This window comes from Corella eumyota, chromosome 2, assembly GCF_963082875.1.
Source record: "Corella eumyota chromosome 2, kaCorEumy4.1, whole genome shotgun sequence".
Classification (NCBI taxonomy): Eukaryota; Metazoa; Chordata; class Ascidiacea; order Phlebobranchia; family Corellidae; genus Corella; species Corella eumyota.
Window position 1 is genome coordinate 21,156,495 of NC_137491.1, and position 19,656 is coordinate 21,176,150.

At 30.5% G+C, this 19,656-nt stretch overlaps 4 protein-coding genes across 4 annotated transcripts; all 4 read right to left on the bottom strand.

Annotated features, from left to right (window-relative positions):
• Positions 1–386: 386 nt before the first annotated feature.
• LOC145743527 (vacuolar protein sorting-associated protein 4B-like) lies at positions 387–6,893 on the bottom strand. The gene is made up of 13 exons (XM_082561512.1): positions 6,737–6,893; positions 6,229–6,340; positions 5,596–5,740; positions 5,040–5,101; positions 4,788–4,907; positions 4,372–4,409; positions 4,025–4,143; positions 3,349–3,497; positions 2,925–3,006; positions 2,666–2,797; positions 2,164–2,251; positions 1,755–1,895; positions 387–1,125 (listed from the first exon to the last, which is right to left on the bottom strand). Exons 1-13 carry the CDS (start codon positions 6,761–6,763, stop codon positions 1,024–1,026), a joined length of 1,317 nt encoding a protein of 438 aa, XP_082417638.1. The 5' UTR covers positions 6,764–6,893; the 3' UTR covers positions 387–1,023.
• Positions 6,894–7,019: 126 nt separating this feature from the next.
• On the bottom strand, positions 7,020–8,012 carry LOC145743528 (cobalamin trafficking protein CblD-like). The gene has a single exon (XM_082561513.1). It carries the CDS (start codon positions 7,955–7,957, stop codon positions 7,022–7,024), a length of 936 nt encoding a protein of 311 aa, XP_082417639.1. The 5' UTR covers positions 7,958–8,012; the 3' UTR covers positions 7,020–7,021.
• An 871-nt stretch (positions 8,013–8,883) lies between these two features.
• Positions 8,884–11,387, bottom strand: LOC145743994 (small ribosomal subunit protein uS4). The gene is made up of 6 exons (XM_082562083.1): positions 11,354–11,387; positions 11,140–11,270; positions 10,656–10,749; positions 10,075–10,261; positions 9,477–9,580; positions 8,884–9,012 (listed from the first exon to the last, which is right to left on the bottom strand). Exons 2-6 carry the CDS (start codon positions 11,263–11,265, stop codon positions 8,951–8,953), a joined length of 573 nt encoding a protein of 190 aa, XP_082418209.1. The 5' UTR covers positions 11,266–11,270; positions 11,354–11,387; the 3' UTR covers positions 8,884–8,950.
• A 671-nt stretch (positions 11,388–12,058) lies between these two features.
• LOC145742754 (G-protein coupled receptor 84-like) lies at positions 12,059–18,721 on the bottom strand. The gene is made up of 9 exons (XM_082560544.1): positions 18,640–18,721; positions 17,613–17,813; positions 16,249–16,371; positions 14,996–15,197; positions 13,878–14,009; positions 13,302–13,402; positions 13,144–13,225; positions 12,900–13,030; positions 12,059–12,388 (listed from the first exon to the last, which is right to left on the bottom strand). The coding sequence occupies exons 1-9, from the start codon at positions 18,684–18,686 to the stop codon at positions 12,214–12,216; spliced, it is 1,194 nt and encodes a 397-aa protein (XP_082416670.1). The 5' UTR covers positions 18,687–18,721; the 3' UTR covers positions 12,059–12,213.
• Positions 18,722–19,656: the final 935 nt, after the last annotated feature.

Consider the following 19,656-nt stretch of genomic DNA (forward strand, 5'->3'; position numbering starts at 1 on the left):
TATAATAAAGAATCTTTTAACAATTAAGTTATTATTCTCAGTGCTGCGTTTCTATTAAAACTTTTAAACTAATTAAAAATCAAACTCTTAACTTTTAATAAAACCCTTGAAATTTATTTTGTATTCGTGCTCGGTTCTGATTGGTTTAAATCATTAAAAATTGCCACATTGATGAACCATTGTTTCGTCACAATTGATTACAATCGATAACTCGAGTGTTCGAGAGCTACGTATTCTACGCGACATCACGTGGTCATAATACAAAAATTATGACGTCATAATATTTTTTGTCCTCCATAAAATCGTTAAAAACATATTATCCACCAACTCCTCAAATATAATGACGTCATAGATATGTATTTTATTGATGTTGACGTCACAAAAAAAGAAATCGATGACGTCATATTGGAGATACGTATTTTATTTACAAGTACAGTGTAACACACTGTAACGATAATATTCCATAAACATTAAAGTTAAAGAGACAATAAAAACTTTTTTACATTTTCAACAGAAAGTTAGTAACTCTGAGTCATGTTAATATTGCAGATGGCACTTTAACTGTGGGGCGACAGAAAAGTGCAAAAACAAAAGACTCAGATGCAAAATATACTCCTTCATGCTTTAAAGCCATCTGAATAAAACGTGGTTAAGGACTTGTGTTAAAAATTAGATTTTTTGGGCTAATATCTTCATTACATAAGCGTCAGCCCAACTATACCCATAGTTATATGTTCTATTAAGAGAAGACCAGTTTTATAAGATTGAAAAAAAGAAAAATTTAAATTTAATATTTAATATGTTACAATTTGGTAACACAGGATTAAATTAAATTTAAGTTTATATAATTTAACCTATTTTTTAACATGTTAATCCTATAGTGCTTTAGCCTATATATTACATAATAAAATATTGTTTTAAATGGCAGAAAATTAGATTAAAAAACTGAAATTAGAATCCACTTTTTAGAACTTATTAAAAATGGAAGTTTTTTTTCAGTAATTGCATAATTTGAAGCAGCATTCAGCCTTCCATGCCAAAATCTTTGGTAAATGATTCAAAGTTTGTAAGATCTTTTTCATTAACTGTTGGTCGAGTGTTGTCTTTTGCTACCATCATATCCCTCTGTTAAAATTAAAATAGTTAGGATTTAATTTGTTGAGGTAAATAAGATTTTAAAGTAAAGGTCATCTACACAATCAAAGTTTTCTTCGACAAAAGCACAAGATTTAATATTAACTATTTTCTATTTAAAAGGGAACATAGGACATTTTAAAGTTTTATTAAAATTTTTACAATTTTTGATTAAGAACTCAATGTTAAACCAACAACCAAATTGCAAGATGACTTTTAATATAATCATATAACTTTATTTAATCTTGTTAAAACATTTTAGATTAACATTTGGCTACTATTCAAAAAAGACAGTCTAAAATTTTATTTAAAAACTATACTTTAGTCTGTGAAGTTAGCTCTTTTTGTGTTTTCGATTAACGTTGGGCCCCTTTTTTGTGTTCAAAATTAAAAACAACTTTTACAGCCTAAAACTATTTTATAAATACTTAAAGCCCATGGTATTTTGGTGTAATAGTCTTAGTGGGTAATTTCTCTAAAAAAAGGGGTAACAAAATTAACCCCATATGTATATTCATGGGTAATTACCCTTTAAAAAGAATACAATAAATCCTAATATATTCATGGGTGATTCCCTTTAAAAGGGGGGTAACAAAATTAACCCCAATATATTCACCCACCATGCAAACGACGGGTTCTTGTAGTTTATCCCCTGGTACATCCAACCACGACATTTCGATTGCATTGGGGTCACCGGGTGAACATGGGGTCAAAAGGTCATCGACGATTACATTGGGGTCATCATGGGTCGGACCTCGGACCTAAAATCAGAACATTTTCCAGTAATTCTAATATCAATTAATTATTAATTAAAAAATTAATTAACATATAATACTTAGTGGACAATATATATATATATATATGTACGTTAGTTCAATTTATAGGCATACAAAATGAAAAAAACTGCCATTTGTGGTGCTCAGATAAATTATTGCTGGCAAATATTAGTTGAGAGTTGGTCCACATTACAACAATTAATATCTTAACCAAAGGCAGGCTATTGACTAATTAAAAATAATTTAAACTTACTCGTTTAAAATGTGTTGATTTTTGAACTTTTCTGACGGGTTCCATTAAAGCATCCCGAACAACAATCCCAATATCAGCTCCAGAGTAACTTAAACATAAAATCACATCATTAAGTTTTTTTTAACTCAAGGTACTAGGTTTAATTATCAACGCTATTTTTATTAGGTTTTACTGCGAGCGTGGTGTAGTGGTAAGAACACTTGCTACACCACTACATAAAGTCAGGGGTTCAATCCCCACTCATGCTGTAGCGTCCTTAAGTAAGACGCTATAAACGGTATGAACTCATCAGTAGTATAAGTATCGGGCAATTATAATCTATAATATCCCAAACTGCCACAGGCAACTCGAGACTGGGTCGGGGTAACTTATGTTATTCTATGTTTAAGGATAAAAATATATAATCAAGGATAAAAAAAAAGATATATAATCAAGGAAAGATATATAAAAAAAAAGCAGTGAAGTCTACATTCCACATTAAGGATAAACAACAAATTCTTACCCTTGGGTGATCTTTCCGAGATGTTTTATGTCCTTGTCATTAAGTGAGGTTTTTGTGTCTCCCAAGTGGAGAGTAAACAACGAAGTTCTGGCAGTTTCCTCGGGAAGGGGAATGTAAATACGACGCTCAAATCTGTCAATTATTTGTGATGTCATAAGAAATGGTTGTGATGTTTTTTTTACCATTATTAAAAATAAAATTGTTTAATAGCTAATTAGTGTTAATTAATTAATGTTTAAGTTGTTGAAATTAGTTTTACCTTCTTCTGATGGCGGAATCAAGTTGCCAAGGAATATTTGTAGCTCCTAAAACTAGAATTCCGTCATTGTTCACCCCAACACCTACACAATGAAGATTGTTTGATAACAATGAACAAATTTCAATTTAAATACAATATTGATATATTTGATAAAATTGTTTACTGTTTGAACCTATATAAATAAAAGTTTAATTAATCTCTATTTATAAAGAGCATTTTTATATAATGGAGTTTGGTGATAGATGTATTAATACATATATATCTGTACATTTAATTTATGGGACTACAAATAAATAAAACTGCTGTTTGTGGTGCGCAGGCAAATATTAGTTAAGAGTTGCGACCATATTACGACAATTAAAATGCTGACTTTAGGGCGGGCCATCGGCTAATATTTAGAATAAATCTAAAAATATTCAAGTACCTTGCATTTGAACCAGAAATTCTGTTTTAACTCTTCTTGAAGATTCACTTTCGTTATCACTACGTGAACCACAGAGTGAATCAACTTCGTCAATAAAAATAATCGAAGGTTTTTGCTCTCTTGCCATCTGAAACAATGTCTTCACCATTCTGTGGAAAAAATAAAAGATTATTACAAACTTAACAAGTTAACTTCACAGTCTAATTATAACCCTGGTAACTACTATGCCAGAGTTTAAGGTTAAATTTGACAGTTTGGTAAAATGTTAAGCTGTTGGTATTGTCTGTTTATTATAACCTGCCAATAATATATTTGACTAGGCAGTACAACTAACAATGTTGCCTTTCTTGACAGTACTTACAAAATATATAGGATTAGATGGAACACATGTTTTAAGTGTATTATAAATGAGTAGGGTTTGGAGTTTAATTTATGCCATCACTTTATTCTATTTGTTTTATTCAATTCCATATAAATTGTAGGCACCCTTTTTAATACTTTACAGATATAATGATTTTAATAATGGTTTTAAGCTGGAGAAGTTTATACTGTTTATAGCTTGAGCATGAGAGCAGTGAGGATTAAACCCAAGACCTTATATGATAAAACTTAGCTTCATGACTAAGGCATTGCGCAACACAAAAAAATTTATAAAAAAATTTAAAAATCAATTTACTTTTCACTTTCCCCCAACCACTTGGACACAAGATCGGCCGAGGAGACGGATAGAAAAGTTGAATTATTTGCTTCAGTGGCCACAGCTTTAGCGAGGTAAGATTTCCCTGTTCCTGGGGGCTAAAAAAAATAAAATATACAAGTCATGTATTACAGTTAGGTATATAGGTGAAGGGTGATAGTTTACATTTAAATAAAAATTTGTAAAAAAAATAAAAATAGTTTTAAACTCTAAAATATTTAATAAAATAACTAAGAATAAAGAAACTAGGTACATATATATAGTTACGAATGTTTAATATGGCCTACATAAGGCAGAATTTATAAGTGTAAAATTTAAATGCTTACCCCATACAATAAAATTCCCCTCCATGGAGTTCTTTTACCTAAATTATCATATTTATATTTAGTTAAAGTTATTCAAAATGTATATGCACAATACTAAAATATGTCATAAGCAGTAGGAATTAAATCCAAGACCTAAACTTTTATCAAGAATGCAAAATCAAATCTCATCTAAAGTCTAAACTTAAGGACGCTGTAAGGCATAACAGCAGTGATAAATTAATGCAAAAATCTTTTTTATTAAAGATCATATCTGTAAAAACGTAACATTAATCTGATTTAGCTATTTAGAGCAACTATTAACTGATACCATTAGCATTACTAGTTCACAAATAGCAGTTTTATTTATTTTGTAGGCCTATAAATTGGACATACATTTCTATATTGTCCACTGAGCTTCACTTAAAATAAATCCTTACCAGTAAAAAGATGAGGAAACTTAATTGGAAGAATAACCGCTTCTTTTAAGGATTCTTTTGCATCATGTAATCCCGCCACATCAGTCCACTTTACATTTGGTTTCTCCACAACAATTGCATCTGTGATGTCATATTTACATTTATTACATCACAAACAAAGTTTATAGTTAAAGGTAAACAAAAGTAGGGTGGTTAGAAAAAAGAATTTATTTATTAATTAAAATGTTGTTAATTATGAGAAACAAAATTCACCGGATAGTTTGCTTCTAAATTTCTTTTTTTCTGGATCATCGTCTTCATCTTCACTGTTGCTCCTTTAAATAAAAATAAGATTTAATTAGGATTTATACCACACTGTAAACATTACAATTTAAATAAGATAGGAATTTTTTTTATGTTTTTTTATTCTCGATGTGGAAAGGTCGACTTTGCAGCCTAAACATAAAGTAACATCTGTTACTCCGACGCAGTCTTAAGTTGACTTTAGCAGTTTGGAATATAAAGGATTTTAATTGCCGGTAACAATCTGCAGATTGGATTTAAGTTTAGCAGAAGTAAGTATTGTTTATAGCACCAAACTTAAGGTTACTAGACTATAATAGCAAAACCTAGGACCTCTTGTTAAAGTTACGAAAAAATGTTTTAGCTGAAACTTTTTATTTCCGAAACTTTAAACTGGTCATTATCAATGTTAGATACATGCTATTGTTGATTCATCAAACTAGCAATTTACTTTATCGTTGTTGGAATTTCTTACTTAAAAACATAACATAAGTGCAAAAATATATAAAAATGTTAAATTTCTAACCCGCTGGCCTTCACTTCCTTTTTCTTTTTATTTCCTCCACTTTTTTGGGCTTCGAGATGTTTCTTTAAATACTCGGCTCGATCTAAATACTGAATACATTTCTGTCGGATGTTTTTCTTCATGGCTGGGTTGTCCTTTGCTTCATCTAAAATAATATAAATGTGTCTTAAAATTTAGGTTACTGAATTTAAAAATAAGTTTTAAAATTCTAGAAATTTGTTAATATAGGAATTTAAAATTATATTTTAAGAATAGTAAGTGAGGAAATTTGAACAATTCAAAAATGTGATAGGTTTTATATTTTTTATTGGGGAAGGGTGTGCTGTTATGACGTGTTTTGAGCTATCCGTAAATGCCGGGCTCAAGAGCAAATAGTGTGGCGTTGGTGCGACTCGAACCCGAAACCTTTCGACCCGTAGTCCGATGCCATGACCGGTTCGCTACACTACCGGACTATTCAAAAAACTTTAACTATGAAGTTACTAAAGTTGAATTGTTAGGACTTTGGTGGACAATTTATGAGTTATACAAATAAATTAATTTAATTGTTGCGCTGATTATTAACATTTTTTCACCAGATTTTAATAAATATTATAATGTAGTCAGTCACCTAACTAATGAACTTCAACTTACATTTAATCACATGTAGAAAATGTTCAACTACTGTCTCATAAAGTCGCTGAGCTTCAGCGTAATTTTCATTTTTGTCTTCTTCTGCAGCTTGCTTTATTAAAGCTATCGCTTTCTACAAAATATAAAAAATAATAGTTAAACAAAAAGAGATCACTTATACTTAACGGCTCTTGGAAAATCTTAGAACAATAGTACTGAAAGAATTCGGATCGTTAAATACGAAAAAGAATCGGCTAGACCATAAAACACTAAAAAGAGAATTAGCTAGGTCAGTGCAGTGCAAAAGAAAATTACGTAAAACAGTACGAGAACTGTAAAGTACAAGAGAGAATTAGCGAGGACCATAAAGTACAAGAGAGAATTAGCGAGGACCATAAAGTACAAGAGACAATTAGGCAATAACGTAAAGTCTGAGAGAGAATTAAATCCAAAGTACAATAGTTTTTTTTAAGAACCGTTGGTCCCAAAAAAATTAATATAAAGTGAAGTTAAATAGTTGACAACTTACATCCATGACTGATCCATTTCCTGACATTTTGAATCTTTTTTCTTACAGTTTAAAAAATACTTTAGAAATGTTAATTTTTCTAAAATAAAAAAGCAAAATAAAGTCAAAAATGTTTTGGTATTTTATAATCTGTTTTAATTTAAATAAATATATTAAATTCAAGTATACAATAAAAAGAAATTTTTTTAAGATTGTCTTACAAAAATGTAATAAAATTGATCAATTGTGAAATAGTCTACACCGCATAGTTAACTAGATTAAATGAGCACCACAAAAAAGAAGGTTTTAAGGAGATTTGGTTGGAAGACTGTTACGTAATAAATTCTGCATCACAATATGATTCTTTTTCGCAGTTGTTACAATTGTTCCGATAAAAACATTTGTTCCCCATTGTTTGTGGGTCATGACCTTGCAACATCCAAGGTCGTCGACCTGAAACCCGAGACTGTTGTAGCGCTCGTCAGTTTCAAATAAAGTTGAGTTTGTGTAAGGTCCGAAGTAAGCTTGGCCCGAAGAGGGATCAATGAAGTCACACCAGAAATTATTAGCTCGTAGATGTTGGCAAATCTCAGTCGCAGTGAGGATAAAACTTTCTAATAACTTCTCACGTTCTAATTCTATATTTTCACTCCAGGTCGACATATCATTCAACGATTTTTGAGATAATGTAATCACAGTGAAGTTTTTACTCGGAATTTCAAGAAAAATTGAACAAAATTCTTTAATAAGAATCTTCGGGCATTCTTGTACAGCTAATTCTACAGTTGCATCTTGAAAATACTGCCGAATAATTTGATCCGATATTCTTTCATTTAAACCATGGTCTTGACATGCACTTGGGTCTTCTAAAACATCAGATTCAGCCATGAGATGTGAAATTATTTTTAATTGTTTATCACAGCTAGTTTCACCCGATAATATTTCACTTTCCAGCAATAAATTACTTGGTTCTGGCCTATAAGGTTTATTAATTGGAAGCACTCCTATATTTCCTGGAAATGGAAATTTTTTACGTAAACTCAAAGGTCCCATAAAATCATCTCTTTGATGCTCTTCTTCTTCCTGTATCTTCCGAAATCTCAATTGTTCTTGGACTTTCCGGAATTCTGAATATCTTAACTTCTGGGTTTGGTCTTGCAAGTTTAAACTTAGAAATCCTTGGTTTACTTTAAAGTAAGATAAAAATCGTGTTCCTGATTTGTTTTGGCTGGCAACAAACATAGCTACAACAATAATCCTAAATTAGCAAAGTGTTTTAACACACAAATATCAGGCCATAACTAGTACAAGGAAAAGAAAATATTAGCGACTTATTTTTTGTTTTTTTCTTACCGATTAAGATAATAAAATTAAACAATTTAGTAGAAAAATCAGTTTTAACTTACTAACAATTACTTAAATTCTTTTTTTATTCACTCATATGACATAAATGTTAATTTAAAGTAGGTTATTTCTTATTTAAATGGGCTAACTACTCATATAAATATGACTCACTAATATATGATAACAGTTCCCTGACAAACTCTTATTTTCATAACGCTTCAGATTAGTCTGTGACCCTTAATAAACACCGGGTATGAAACGGTGTGAATATTGCACGGTAAGGTAAACATAATAGGAAAGTTAGTCAGGCGTTTTCTGAGGTCACGTGAATTAAACAAATAAGGCAGACACTTAAATTGTACAGGGTAGAAACTTTTTAATAACATATATTTAATTTTATAATAAAACATACATAAACATATACTAATTAATATGTTAATGATTGAACAATAAAAAATCTACTGGCACTGTGGTGTAGTGTTCAGAAGACTTGGATTTACTGCACGAGGTGGAGGGTTCTATCCTTGTTGCTTTTATGCTGAAGCGCCCTTGAGTAATGCGCTATAAACGATATGAACTTCTGCTGAGCCAGCACTTAATCAGCAGTATAATTATCGGGCAATTATAATCTATAATATCCCAAACTTCCTAAGTCAACTCGAGATTCAGTCATTGTAATTTCTGAACTGCTTGTTACGTTATAACAACTATTTACACATGACTTTAAGCCAAGATTTTTTATCATTAAAGGCATATATACAACAATACTTAGCGCAAATCTTAATTTGTTAATTATTTAGTCCTATAAATTTCTAAAGTACAAATTTTCTGAGTTAATACAAATTTATTTTAAAACACCACAAATAAATTGTTTCAACTTTTATTTAATGTTTAATCTTCATCTTCCTCATCTCCAGCATCTCCCTTCTTTGCATTCTTTCGCTTTACTCGACCTTCAACATAATCACAACGTTAGTCAAACAATCATTAATAATATCTTAAATATTTGTAATATAAAAAGACTAATTTTTAATCTAATTAATGGACTTTGCAATCATAATACTGTCGTTAAAACTGGAAAACACAAACCCAATAATTAATTACTTAATGGTTCAATTACTAAAAAATAAAAAAAATTAAATTAGCATAAAATAAGAACACATTAGGTCTTGGTTTGATTGCTCTCATGTGTAGCGCCCTTAAGTAAAGCATTATAAACATTATAAACTCCTGCTAAGCCAGCACTTAATCAGCAGCATAACTATCGGGCAATTATAATCTATAATATTCCAAACTGTCAAAATCAACTCGAGACTGGGTCGGGGTAACAAATGTTACTCTAATTTCAGGTTGTGAAGCTGACCTTCCCACATCGAGGATAAATATTACAAAAAAATTATATTTTTAAAGCTCCTACCTGGTCTTCCTCCACCATATGGAGATCGAAGTGAGAAGTCTATGTGCTTCTGCGAGTCCAATCTTACGATGAACGATGGGATGTTGACAACTTGCTTGCGAACTCTGTTTTTAATGTTAAGTTAAAACTTAATTGATTAAAATGATGACATCATCATGACTGAGCGTTTAATTTATTTAGTGGAATCCTGCGACACAAAATATATTAGATGTCCTAAACTAATTTTATTACTAAAAAAACATTAATATATTCAGCAATTTTTAGGAGTTTATTGAAAAAAAATATAACTATAAGTAATTAGTTTTAAAAATTGGATGTTTAAATACTTAAAAAAATGATTTAGTCTAATATTTTATATTTAAATATCTAAATAATAATAAAAACAAAAACTTTTACATGTTAATTTTCGGTACTAATAAAATAAACAGAATGGAATGGACCAAATCTATATAGAGTGGTTCTTGTGTAAGTGAATTTTAAATGGGCGAGAGTTGGGGTTAAGGTTTAATTTATGCAATCCATTTGACAAACATACATTTGATTTATTATTCAAATTTATTCAAAATAGGCACCCTGTTAGTTTTGTTTAAATCTAAACCTGATATGACGTTGTCTGATAAGAACTCGAGCATGATGAATGGATTTAGCAAGACCGAGTTTAAAGACTTGAGTCTGGAGTCTTCTCTCCAAGAAGTCCTCCACTTTGAGTCCGAGAACGTAATCCAACTTCATCTTAGTTTCATCGAGGACACCAACTCGAACCAGTCTTCTCAGTAAAGCATTACCTGAGTGGAAAGAAATTGAGTTATTTTAATTGTTTAAATATCTTTGGAGTAGCATTTTTCTCGTTTTATTCAAATTAATTTAAAAAAAAATTAATTCATAAAGATTACAATTGTGCTTTACTTAAGGTATCACAAAAATGTATATGCCTAATTTGCCTACTATGCGTACAACATTGATTTTTGGCAGTCTATCAATTTAGTATTTTAAAGTCTTATCTGCCCGGTCACTCTAAAAAACCATAGAGCAGTCGTAAGATAGTAAGAAATATAAATTAAAAATTGGGATACAAAAAAGTAGATAAATAATTGTGCATATTAAGCAAACATTTTTAAGACACTCATTCATTAAATGAATAAGTTATGTTAAAACAAACTAAAACTATAGTTAAAAAACCTTCAAAAAGTCGTCTTGTATCTTTCTCATCAAGCGTGAGCAAATCTCTGGCAGCTTTCCTGATCTTAGCAAGAGTGTATTTTACTCTCCAGACCTGAATGAGAAGAATTTGTTGAATATATGTTTTATTACAGAAAACTAAAAATTATGTGATTCTAAAAATTAAATTTACCCAAATATAACAGACCCAACAAAAGTTTATAGAAAAACACTATACAGCAATCCCAATGTGTGGTGTAGCAAGTGTTCTTACCACTACACCACGCTGCTGGTTTTATTAAACAAATTTCAATTTTTTACTTTTTATCAATGTGCGAAAATTCCAAATAAAAAAACATAAAAAGAGTTTTCGTAACATTACTCTAAAATATGGAACAAAAAAAACTTAAAATTTGTTCAACACAATTTAAGAAACAAAATTGCTTTAAGAATAACACTTTAATAACAAAGTTCGATTTAAAAAATAAACTTATTAGCCACTAACCTCTCGTTTATTTCTGAGCCCATATTCTCCGATTAATTTTAACTCTTGATCGAGACGAGCCTTCTCAAAAGGACGTCTCGGAGTGACACAGGTTTTCCTGTAGACCAAACTACGAGCGTGGGGCATATTTGCTGGTAATTAATTAGTAATTAGCAAACTAAAAGCGTTTAAACAAGGTAAATTAATTAAATTTTAATGTTTGAAATATTCTTACCTGTCTACCACGTTGTGCAGGGAAAAAGACCGAATAATCTCGTGCCCAAATAAATAATAAAAAATAGTAGACACTTTTTTATCTTACTGAAAAGTTTTTACTTATTTTTTTTAAATATTATTTAATTTATATTCTAATTTTATTGCAGCTTATCTTAATTTTTAATATTTAATTTGTTTAAAAAAAATTTAAATTTTAGTATTACTTTTCATGTTTTAAAAATTTGATTGAAAATTCAGTTAACTAACATTATTTACGACTACACATGAGCGTGGGTTCAATCCCCACTGATCGCATGCTGTAGCGCCCTGGAGTAAAGCGCTATAAATGGTATAAACTCCTGCTTAGCCAGCACTTAATCAGCAGCATAATTACCAGGCAATTATAATCTATAATATCCCAAACTGCCACAGGCAACTCGAGACTGGGTTGGGGTAACTGATGTTACTCTATGTTTAAGTCGCGCATTCGACTTTTCCGCATCGAGGATAAAGATATATACAAAAAAAAAGTTTAATTAATCTATATACAATCATTAAATATATTTTTTTAACTTTAAAATCTAAAATATTTGTAAGAAATTACTTATTTATTTGTTAAATATAAATCCTAACTTCAAGAGTTAACATTTGTCTGTAAATTACAATTTTTAAACTAGGTAATAAACTTCCCTTTTTTATTTCAACCATTACTACATAAAAAAGCACAAAAAAATAATAAAATGGTTAACACTTCACAACAAAACTACAACTTGTATCAAAATAAAAATAAAAAGGAACCACATTTAAAAAAAAATTAATAAAAAAAACTTTAAATTTTAATTTGAAGAAAATTTTGTGACGTTAATTCGCCTGACGTCATCAGTCTTTAGTAAAATGTAAACATGATTTAAAAGAGTAGTAAAGCTTCTTTAAAATTCTCTTGTATTCTTTGCGCATGCGCTTGTGCAGCAGAGCGTAAATACAAGGGTTCACGCAACTGTTCAACCATGTCATGTTGGACGCAGCCATGTGTATCCGGGGGTCAAACGTAGAACTGTGACGTCAAAAATTAAAATTAAAATTTACTTTTTTAACATTTATTATTCGCAGACAAAATTGAACCTGTCGCAAGAGGTCGCTAAGCATCTACCAGTGAAAGTTACCTACATTTTAAGTTTTAAAATGACATCGTAATACGAGCCAAAGGATTGGTGTTCAAGCCGCACCAATGCCACACTATTTGCCCTTGCATCTATTGATAGCTTAAACACACCAAAAGGTTTCGGGTTCGAGTCGCACCAATGTCATACTATTTGCCCTTGAGCCCGGCGTTTACAGATAGCTTAAACACACCAAAAGGTTTCTAGTTTGAGCCGCACCGTTGCCACACTATTCATCATTGAGCCTGGCGTTTGCAGATAGCTTAAACACATCACAACAGCAAACCCTTTGCCCAATAAAACGCAAAAAACTAACTCCCTAAGGGGATATAGAAAAAAATAAAAATATAAATTTTGTTTATTTTATCGCACACCGCCAGACATTTAAACAATCAGTGACGTCACCTGTTAGGTAACAAGTTAACGACGACACTTGGTAGGAATAGAAGAGTAAAGGTCAAGCAGATGATGATGCTCAAGTAAACAAGCTGATGTTCTCGCTCCTGTCTCTTCATTTGACTCTTTCTTCTTCCCATCTGTGACGTCATATTTGAGTTATTAAAGTGTAACAATAAGATGTTTTAATTTAACTAGATTCGTATAAAATAATTTTTTTTAATTTGATGACGTAGAAAATTTGATGACGTACCTTTGGACTTCCATCAGGGTCAAGTTCTCCTTTTCTAAACACGCTCGAGAATCGACTCACGACGCTGTACGTTCGTTGTAATCTATACCATTATGACGTCATTATTAATATGTTTTATCGTGGTTATAATACTTTATATGACGTCACAATCAACTTACTGCGGTTCGTGAACTTGTGTGACCACGTGATCATTCTGATTTCGTTCCGGATCATAAAACATCAGTTCGCTTTGGTTCGACTTTTGCTTTTTGAGTTGCAACTAAGAAAATTTGATTTTAATTAAATTTACAAAAATTAAGTTTCGACAGAATCAAAATATATTGACAATATTGACTTAATAAATAATTCAACAATTTACTTTATAGATTTTAAAATCAATTAGTCTAGGACTGCAACTTGACAAATATTTTAAATTGATGTTGTAATGTGTTATATATATTCCCAATACCACTTATTATGATAATATTTTATAAGTATAGATATGCAGTTGTGACTTGTTTAAGCTATCCGTAAACACCTGACTTAAGAGTGAATAATGTGGCATTGGTGCGACTCAAACCCGAAACCTTTCGTTGTGTTTAAGCTACCTGTAAACACCAAACCTAAGAATAAATAATGTGGCATTGGTGCGACTCGAACCCGAAACCCTGCTATTCGTTATTCGATGTCCAATGCAAAATGTACAACACAACATATTTGTTAATTTTAAAAATAGAATTTTTGATATATTTTACTTTATATTGATGGTATGCTGGACTTGAGTTTGCAGCTAGTCGTTTGTGACTCTTTCTGACGTAATAAACAACAACGCTGTAACTCAACGTCATAACCAATATCGGAAAAAATTGGAACAAGATCCGGGTCACCTGAAAATAAAAATTTAATAATAAAGTTTGTCCTCAAATTTTAATTAAACGACAACCCTGTCTTAAGTTACAATAATTTTGACCCTTTTGCTTACTACTTGTTAACAATGTTAACCATAGTGACGTCACAATCAATGTTTTGTTAAGTTAAATGATAAATGTTTTGGTTTTCCGCTCGAACAAACAAGAATGTAAAATAACTGTTTAACGACAGAAGAACAAGAAAAAACAAGTCATTTAAATACAAATTAAAGGCATTTCGCTGTTAAAGAGTTATGCAGGATTTGCTAATAAAACTCAAAACCTTAAACGTGTTTAACCAACAAATTAAGCGGCGGTTTCAAATGTGTTAGGTTTGCTAATTGTTTTTCTCAAAATTTGTGGTATTTCAAGCTCTGTTGCCAACCATAGTTTGAACCCGCGGGCTATTTGTGAAAATTAAGGCTTGAAACTTACAAAATTGATCTCTAAATCGACAGTAATCCTTCACAATAAATAATATCAGGAAATCTTAATGATTAAATCTTTTAAAAGAAAACATCGCGGGCATCAAACGAAAGTAGATTAACTGACATTATCTTCATAAATATGATCCCTGTTTTGTATTTTTGGTAATGCTTTAAACACAAGTGTTTTTATAAAATATTTATGGAGTTATTAACGAATCAAGATGACAAGTTTATGTGAAATATTTATAACAAATTTATTTAATGTTTTTTGTGGGTTCTGGAATAAACGATTCTAAAAATAAAATGTTCTTCGTAACAACAATATTCGCATTAAAAGACAGCGAACTATGACATAAAAGTTTCTATTTATGACGTCACAAAAATAGACCAAGCAGCAGCCTCTAACTAACATAATGTCGTTTTTATGACATAACACAATCGACTTTTATAACGTCACACTACAATACTAACACATAAAACTATTTTGACAGCACAGTTATGACATCACAAATTAAATATGTATGACGTAACACTCACCTGCATGTAAGGTCTCCAGGGTCCGGGTAACCCCACAAATGTGCAGAGGAGTTGACCCCGGTTCCACCCCGTCACCGCCATGCCCCCTGTCGCGTCATTAAGCAGAGAAACCACCAGAAAGGGGAGTAGAAAGGCGGGGGCAAAACCCCAGCAAAGGAATAAACAGAAGCGGAGGTTGTTGCTCGTGAAAAAAGTTTTGTATCTGAAGAAATTAAAAACTACATTTATTAATTAAATATTATATAGTTTTTTTTAACAAAACTTATACTATAAGTAAGTCCAATTTATAGATCTACAAAATAAATAAAACTGCCGTTTGTGGTGTGCGGGCAAATTATCTTAAGAAAATATTAGTTGAGAGTTGCAACTATATTACAACAATTAAAAGTTTTACATGGGGCAGGCTATTGACTAGTACTTAAATTCAACAACCTTATGAACATTTATAAATTCAATTAATTACAAATGCCTTTAAAAACGAATTAAAAATTCTTATAATTTTTTAGGTCTATTCATCATCAAAAAAGCGTTTAAAAAATTATTTTAATCTTTACATTTAAAAATTTTTTTAAATAGTTTTAACCTTACTAGTATTTTATTATTTCCGTTTGGCACTATATATTTTTTTTTCTTTGGTTTTTCGCGCATTGATAAAAGTAAATAATAAATACGATATACAATTAATATTACAACAATGCGACGGGAAAAAAAATGACAAAATCAATTTAATGATTTAAAACATGCAAGGATCGGTGAGTTTAAATAGTTTTAACTTTATTATTATTTTATTATTTCCGCCTTGTTTCTATTCCCACCATTTATTAATCATCACACTTAATCTATTTAAAGTTTGATAAATCACTTTTTAAACCAAAGTTTGCCAAGGAATTAACTTAATCCCCCTAAACGGATACCACCCCCAACTTAAGAGCAAAACAATTAATTTTGATCATCTGAAACTCGAGATTTTGAGCAAATATTTCCGCGATAAGAAATTAGTTTCGGTAATTAGGCGGCGCGTAAGTCGGCCACGAACTCGTTTGTCAACGTCACATTACCACAACAAAGCACAACAATAATCTAAGTGACGTCACAATATTATACTAACAATAAATGTCAAGCTTGTATATTGTAATTTTTTAATTAAAAGACGGTAATTATCAAAGTTTTGTGACGTCACTGATAGTTTTTATCATTTGATCTCTACGTAATAAGCGGTTAGTTGTTACAGTATTGTGACGTTATAAACTCACCGATCCGGAAACACGATCCCGAGAACGCGATTAAGAGTGATGGAGATGAGACAAACAATGGAAGTGTATCCGCATGAGAAGTAGAAGAAGGCTTGAAGGATGCAAGCTTGTGAGCTGAATGGCCTGTAATATGACGTCATAATTAGTTGCATCGAAAAAACAATTAAAAAGTAAAAGCTGCACAAAATAAAATTTTCTCCTTAGTAACGAAAATTCCAGAAAAATTGAACAACATTTTGACAGAAAAATATTAAAACCCTTTTTTATTTCAAATTATTTTGCAGGTGTGAAAAGCCCAAAAATCTCGTGTTTTTGTCGATAAAGGGTTTCCGAGTTCTGTCACGATTTATTGATAACATCATTGTTTGTTATTATGACGTCATAAGGAACAAGTTCGATTCGAGTTTACGATAAAAAACAATTAAAAAGAAATTACTCATTTTTATCTCGTTCAAAAGTTAAGAGAATTAAAACCACGTTGAGTAACTTTAACAACAACTTTTAAATTAAACGTTAAACAACAAATTTTTTTGTATATATCTTTATCTTCGATGTGGGAAAGTCGGACGCGCGACTTAAACATAGAGTAACATCAGTTACCCTGACCCAGTTTCAAGTTGCATGTGGCAGTTTGGGATATTATAGATTATAATTGCCCGATAATTATGCTGCTGATTAAGTGCTGGCTCTGCAGGAGTTTGTACCATTTATAGCGCCTTACTTAAGGTTACTACAGCATTACAGCAGTAGGAATCGAACGCAGAACCTCATGTAGTAAGGCCAAGTGTTCTGACCTCTGCACCACGCCATATTTTTTAATAAAAACTTTAAATTTTGCAAAAATGCTTCAAAATATGTTTCTAAAATTCCAGAATTAAAATTTAAATAATTTAATGCAAATATTTATTATTGTCTAGACATTGATATAATAAATCATCTAAATTACATTTAAAATGAATTATAAATATACTAAATAAGATTTTGAATTAAATGAATTAATTAAAACCACAACCCATTTAAATTTAAATTATTAAAATTAAATAAAATTAAGAAACCTGAGAAAGGTATTTCTATTCAATTTAAACAATAATATATTTAGCTATTTAATATTATTTTTATATTGAAATTAAGAAAAATAATTTAAAAAAATTCCATTTACGTTATTTACCTTCAGAAAAGCGCCCAATTATTTAGAAATATTAATTAAAATAACATTAAATTATTTAAAATAATCAAAATTTATTAATTAATATCCAAATTAATATCAAAAATGTTTTAAAATATTTTTTTTGCTATTTTAAACTTTTTTTTGGTCGAATTTTTTGGTTTAAAAAATGTGATGACGTAACAATGTGATGACGTACCACTCCATGAGGAAGTAACCGGTGACGTTGAAAGGCATCATTGCGAACGCAGTGAGAAAGTCGATGACGCACAAGTTGACAATAAACATGTTAAAACTATTCATCCGTAACTGACTGTTCCGCATCACTGCACATATGGTAAGCAAGTTCCCGGATGTTCCGAGCGCGATGTCGATCAGTCCAATCGTGATCCCGACGTATCTACGTCATAATCGAAGTTGTTACGTCATAATTTTAATATTAAACCAGCGGCGTGGTGTAGTGGTAAGAACACTTGCTACACCACACATGAGGTCGTGGGTTCAATTCCCACTGAAATCATGCTGTAGCGCTCTTCAGTAAGGCGGTTTAACAGTATGAACTCCTGCTGAGCCAGCACTTAATCAGCAGCATAATTACTGGGCAATTATAATCTATAATATCCCAAACTGCCACAGGAAACTCGAGACTGGGTTGGTGTAACTGATGTTACTCTATGTTAAGGTTACGCGTTTGACTTTCCCACATCAAGGATAAGTAAAAAAATGTCAGACAAGTTCTGCTTTTGTAATTTATTAGGTTTGAAACACCAAAAAAAAGCAAATTTATTTTTAAAATTCTGAATGTTTTTTATAAAATTTTGTTGCGATTTTAGAAATCTCAAAATCAAAACAAAATTTACAAGTTCGTTAATAATTCATCTTTTAACGAAGTTAATTAAATCCAAAATTTGATTAATTAAAATTCTAATTAATCCCATTTTCTCCTAATCTCGTGTGTTTACTAAAAAGTTGCAAAGTTTATTTCAAAAACAAACTTTTAATTTTGTTTTCGAAAAATTTTGTCAAAATAACTTTCTTTTTGTTTAAAACAAATCCAATTGTTTTACATTTGTTTCTCTTGTGACGTGACAATAAATTTTACGAACAACAGTTTGTTGATGACAAAATTTAGGATTATGACGTCATAAAAAAGAAGACAATTAAAATGTAATCTGATATTATTGTTTTTAGTAAATAAAACGAATTAGAAATTTGATATTTTTTACCTGAATGACGTCACAACATCCGGGATAGGTTCTGTTGTTGAATTCATTTTGAATTTTTTTTTTAAATTAAAAAAAATTTTAAAAAATCTAAAAACCAAAAAAAAAAATTTTTTTATAAAAAACACTTGAATATTAATTTCATGCTTAACAAAGTAGGACAATCGTGTTCATTGTTAAGTCATAAGTTTTTTATTATGACGTCATGACATTTTTCTCACATTTTTTGCGATAATTGCAACTTGCATGCTCAACTTTTATGTTTAAAATAACTCACAAACACATTATTATGACGTCATAATTATTACTAACGTAAACGAAAATTTTTTTTTAATAATCTTGAAAAAAAAAATTTCTTTGTTTTTTGTCTTAAAATCTAAAATTTTAATCTTTCTAATTTTAGATTCGACCCGTTTGGGTTAACCTGGGCATTAGAGACAAGGTTAAAACAACATTGAAATAGTTTTCATTGTAACTTCCTTTAAATCAAGATTTAAGATCTTGATTCGGTTCATTAACTTACAGACAAATAGTTTAAAAACCAGTTGAAAATTTGCTAACAAGATATTCGCAGCCAAAAATAACAATTTTCCACAAGTTTTGCGTTTAATTTTAAATCTCATTGCCATTATCCGTCAACATATAGACTTTATGACGTCATAACACTTTTATTATGAGTTTATTTTATCTGTTAACACTTAGTGGTAAACAATAAGTTTTTTTTTGCTAACAGTCTTATTTTTAAACAAGTTTTTGTTGCCAAAACTGACAGATTTGGTTCAAGTTTTAACGGAAAATATCAAGTACAGAATGCGGGAGGTCAAGGGATGATGCAAAATTAATTATAAAGGGCAGGGAAAGATTAGGGGAGGGTATAAAAATGCCGTTTTTTCCGCATTTTTTGTTAACGTTTACATACGGTATCGTAATTTTCGCACCCCGCAATTTGCCCCATCCCGTATTTTAGTACTACCCGCAAGAACAACACAATTTTATTAAATCCTTGATAGACAAGCTTAA

Coding starts and splice junctions, on each gene's coding strand:
- LOC145743528 (XM_082561513.1), bottom strand. CDS start 7,957: ATGTTTGTTGCCAGCCAAAACAAATCAGGAACACGATTTTTATCTTAC.
- LOC145743994 (XM_082562083.1), bottom strand. CDS start 11,265: ATGCCCCACGCTCGTAGTTTGGTCTACAGGAAAACCTGTGTCACTCCG. Junction 10,750..11,139: donor GGCTCAGAAATAAACGAGAG/GTTAGTGGCTAA, acceptor CTTCTCATTCAG/GTCTGGAGAGTAAAATACAC. Junction 10,262..10,655: donor TACAAGACGACTTTTTGAAG/GTTTTTTAACTA, acceptor CTTTCCACTCAG/GTAATGCTTTACTGAGAAGA.
- LOC145743527 (XM_082561512.1), bottom strand. CDS start 6,763: ATGTCAGGAAATGGATCAGTCATGGAT. Junction 4,908..5,039: donor ATTTAGAAGCAAACTATCCG/GTGAATTTTGTT, acceptor ATGACATCACAG/ATGCAATTGTTGTGGAGAAA. Junction 4,144..4,371: donor GGGGAATTTTATTGTATGGG/GTAAGCATTTAA, acceptor TATTTTTTTTAG/CCCCCAGGAACAGGGAAATC.
- LOC145742754 (XM_082560544.1), bottom strand. CDS start 18,686: ATGAATTCAACAACAGAACCTATCCCGGATGTTGTGACGTCATTCAG. Junction 14,010..14,995: donor CCTGGAGACCTTACATGCAG/GTGAGTGTTACG, acceptor TTTTATTTTCAG/GTGACCCGGATCTTGTTCCA. Junction 13,403..13,877: donor CAGCATACCATCAATATAAA/GTAAAATATATC, acceptor AAATTTTCTTAG/TTGCAACTCAAAAAGCAAAA.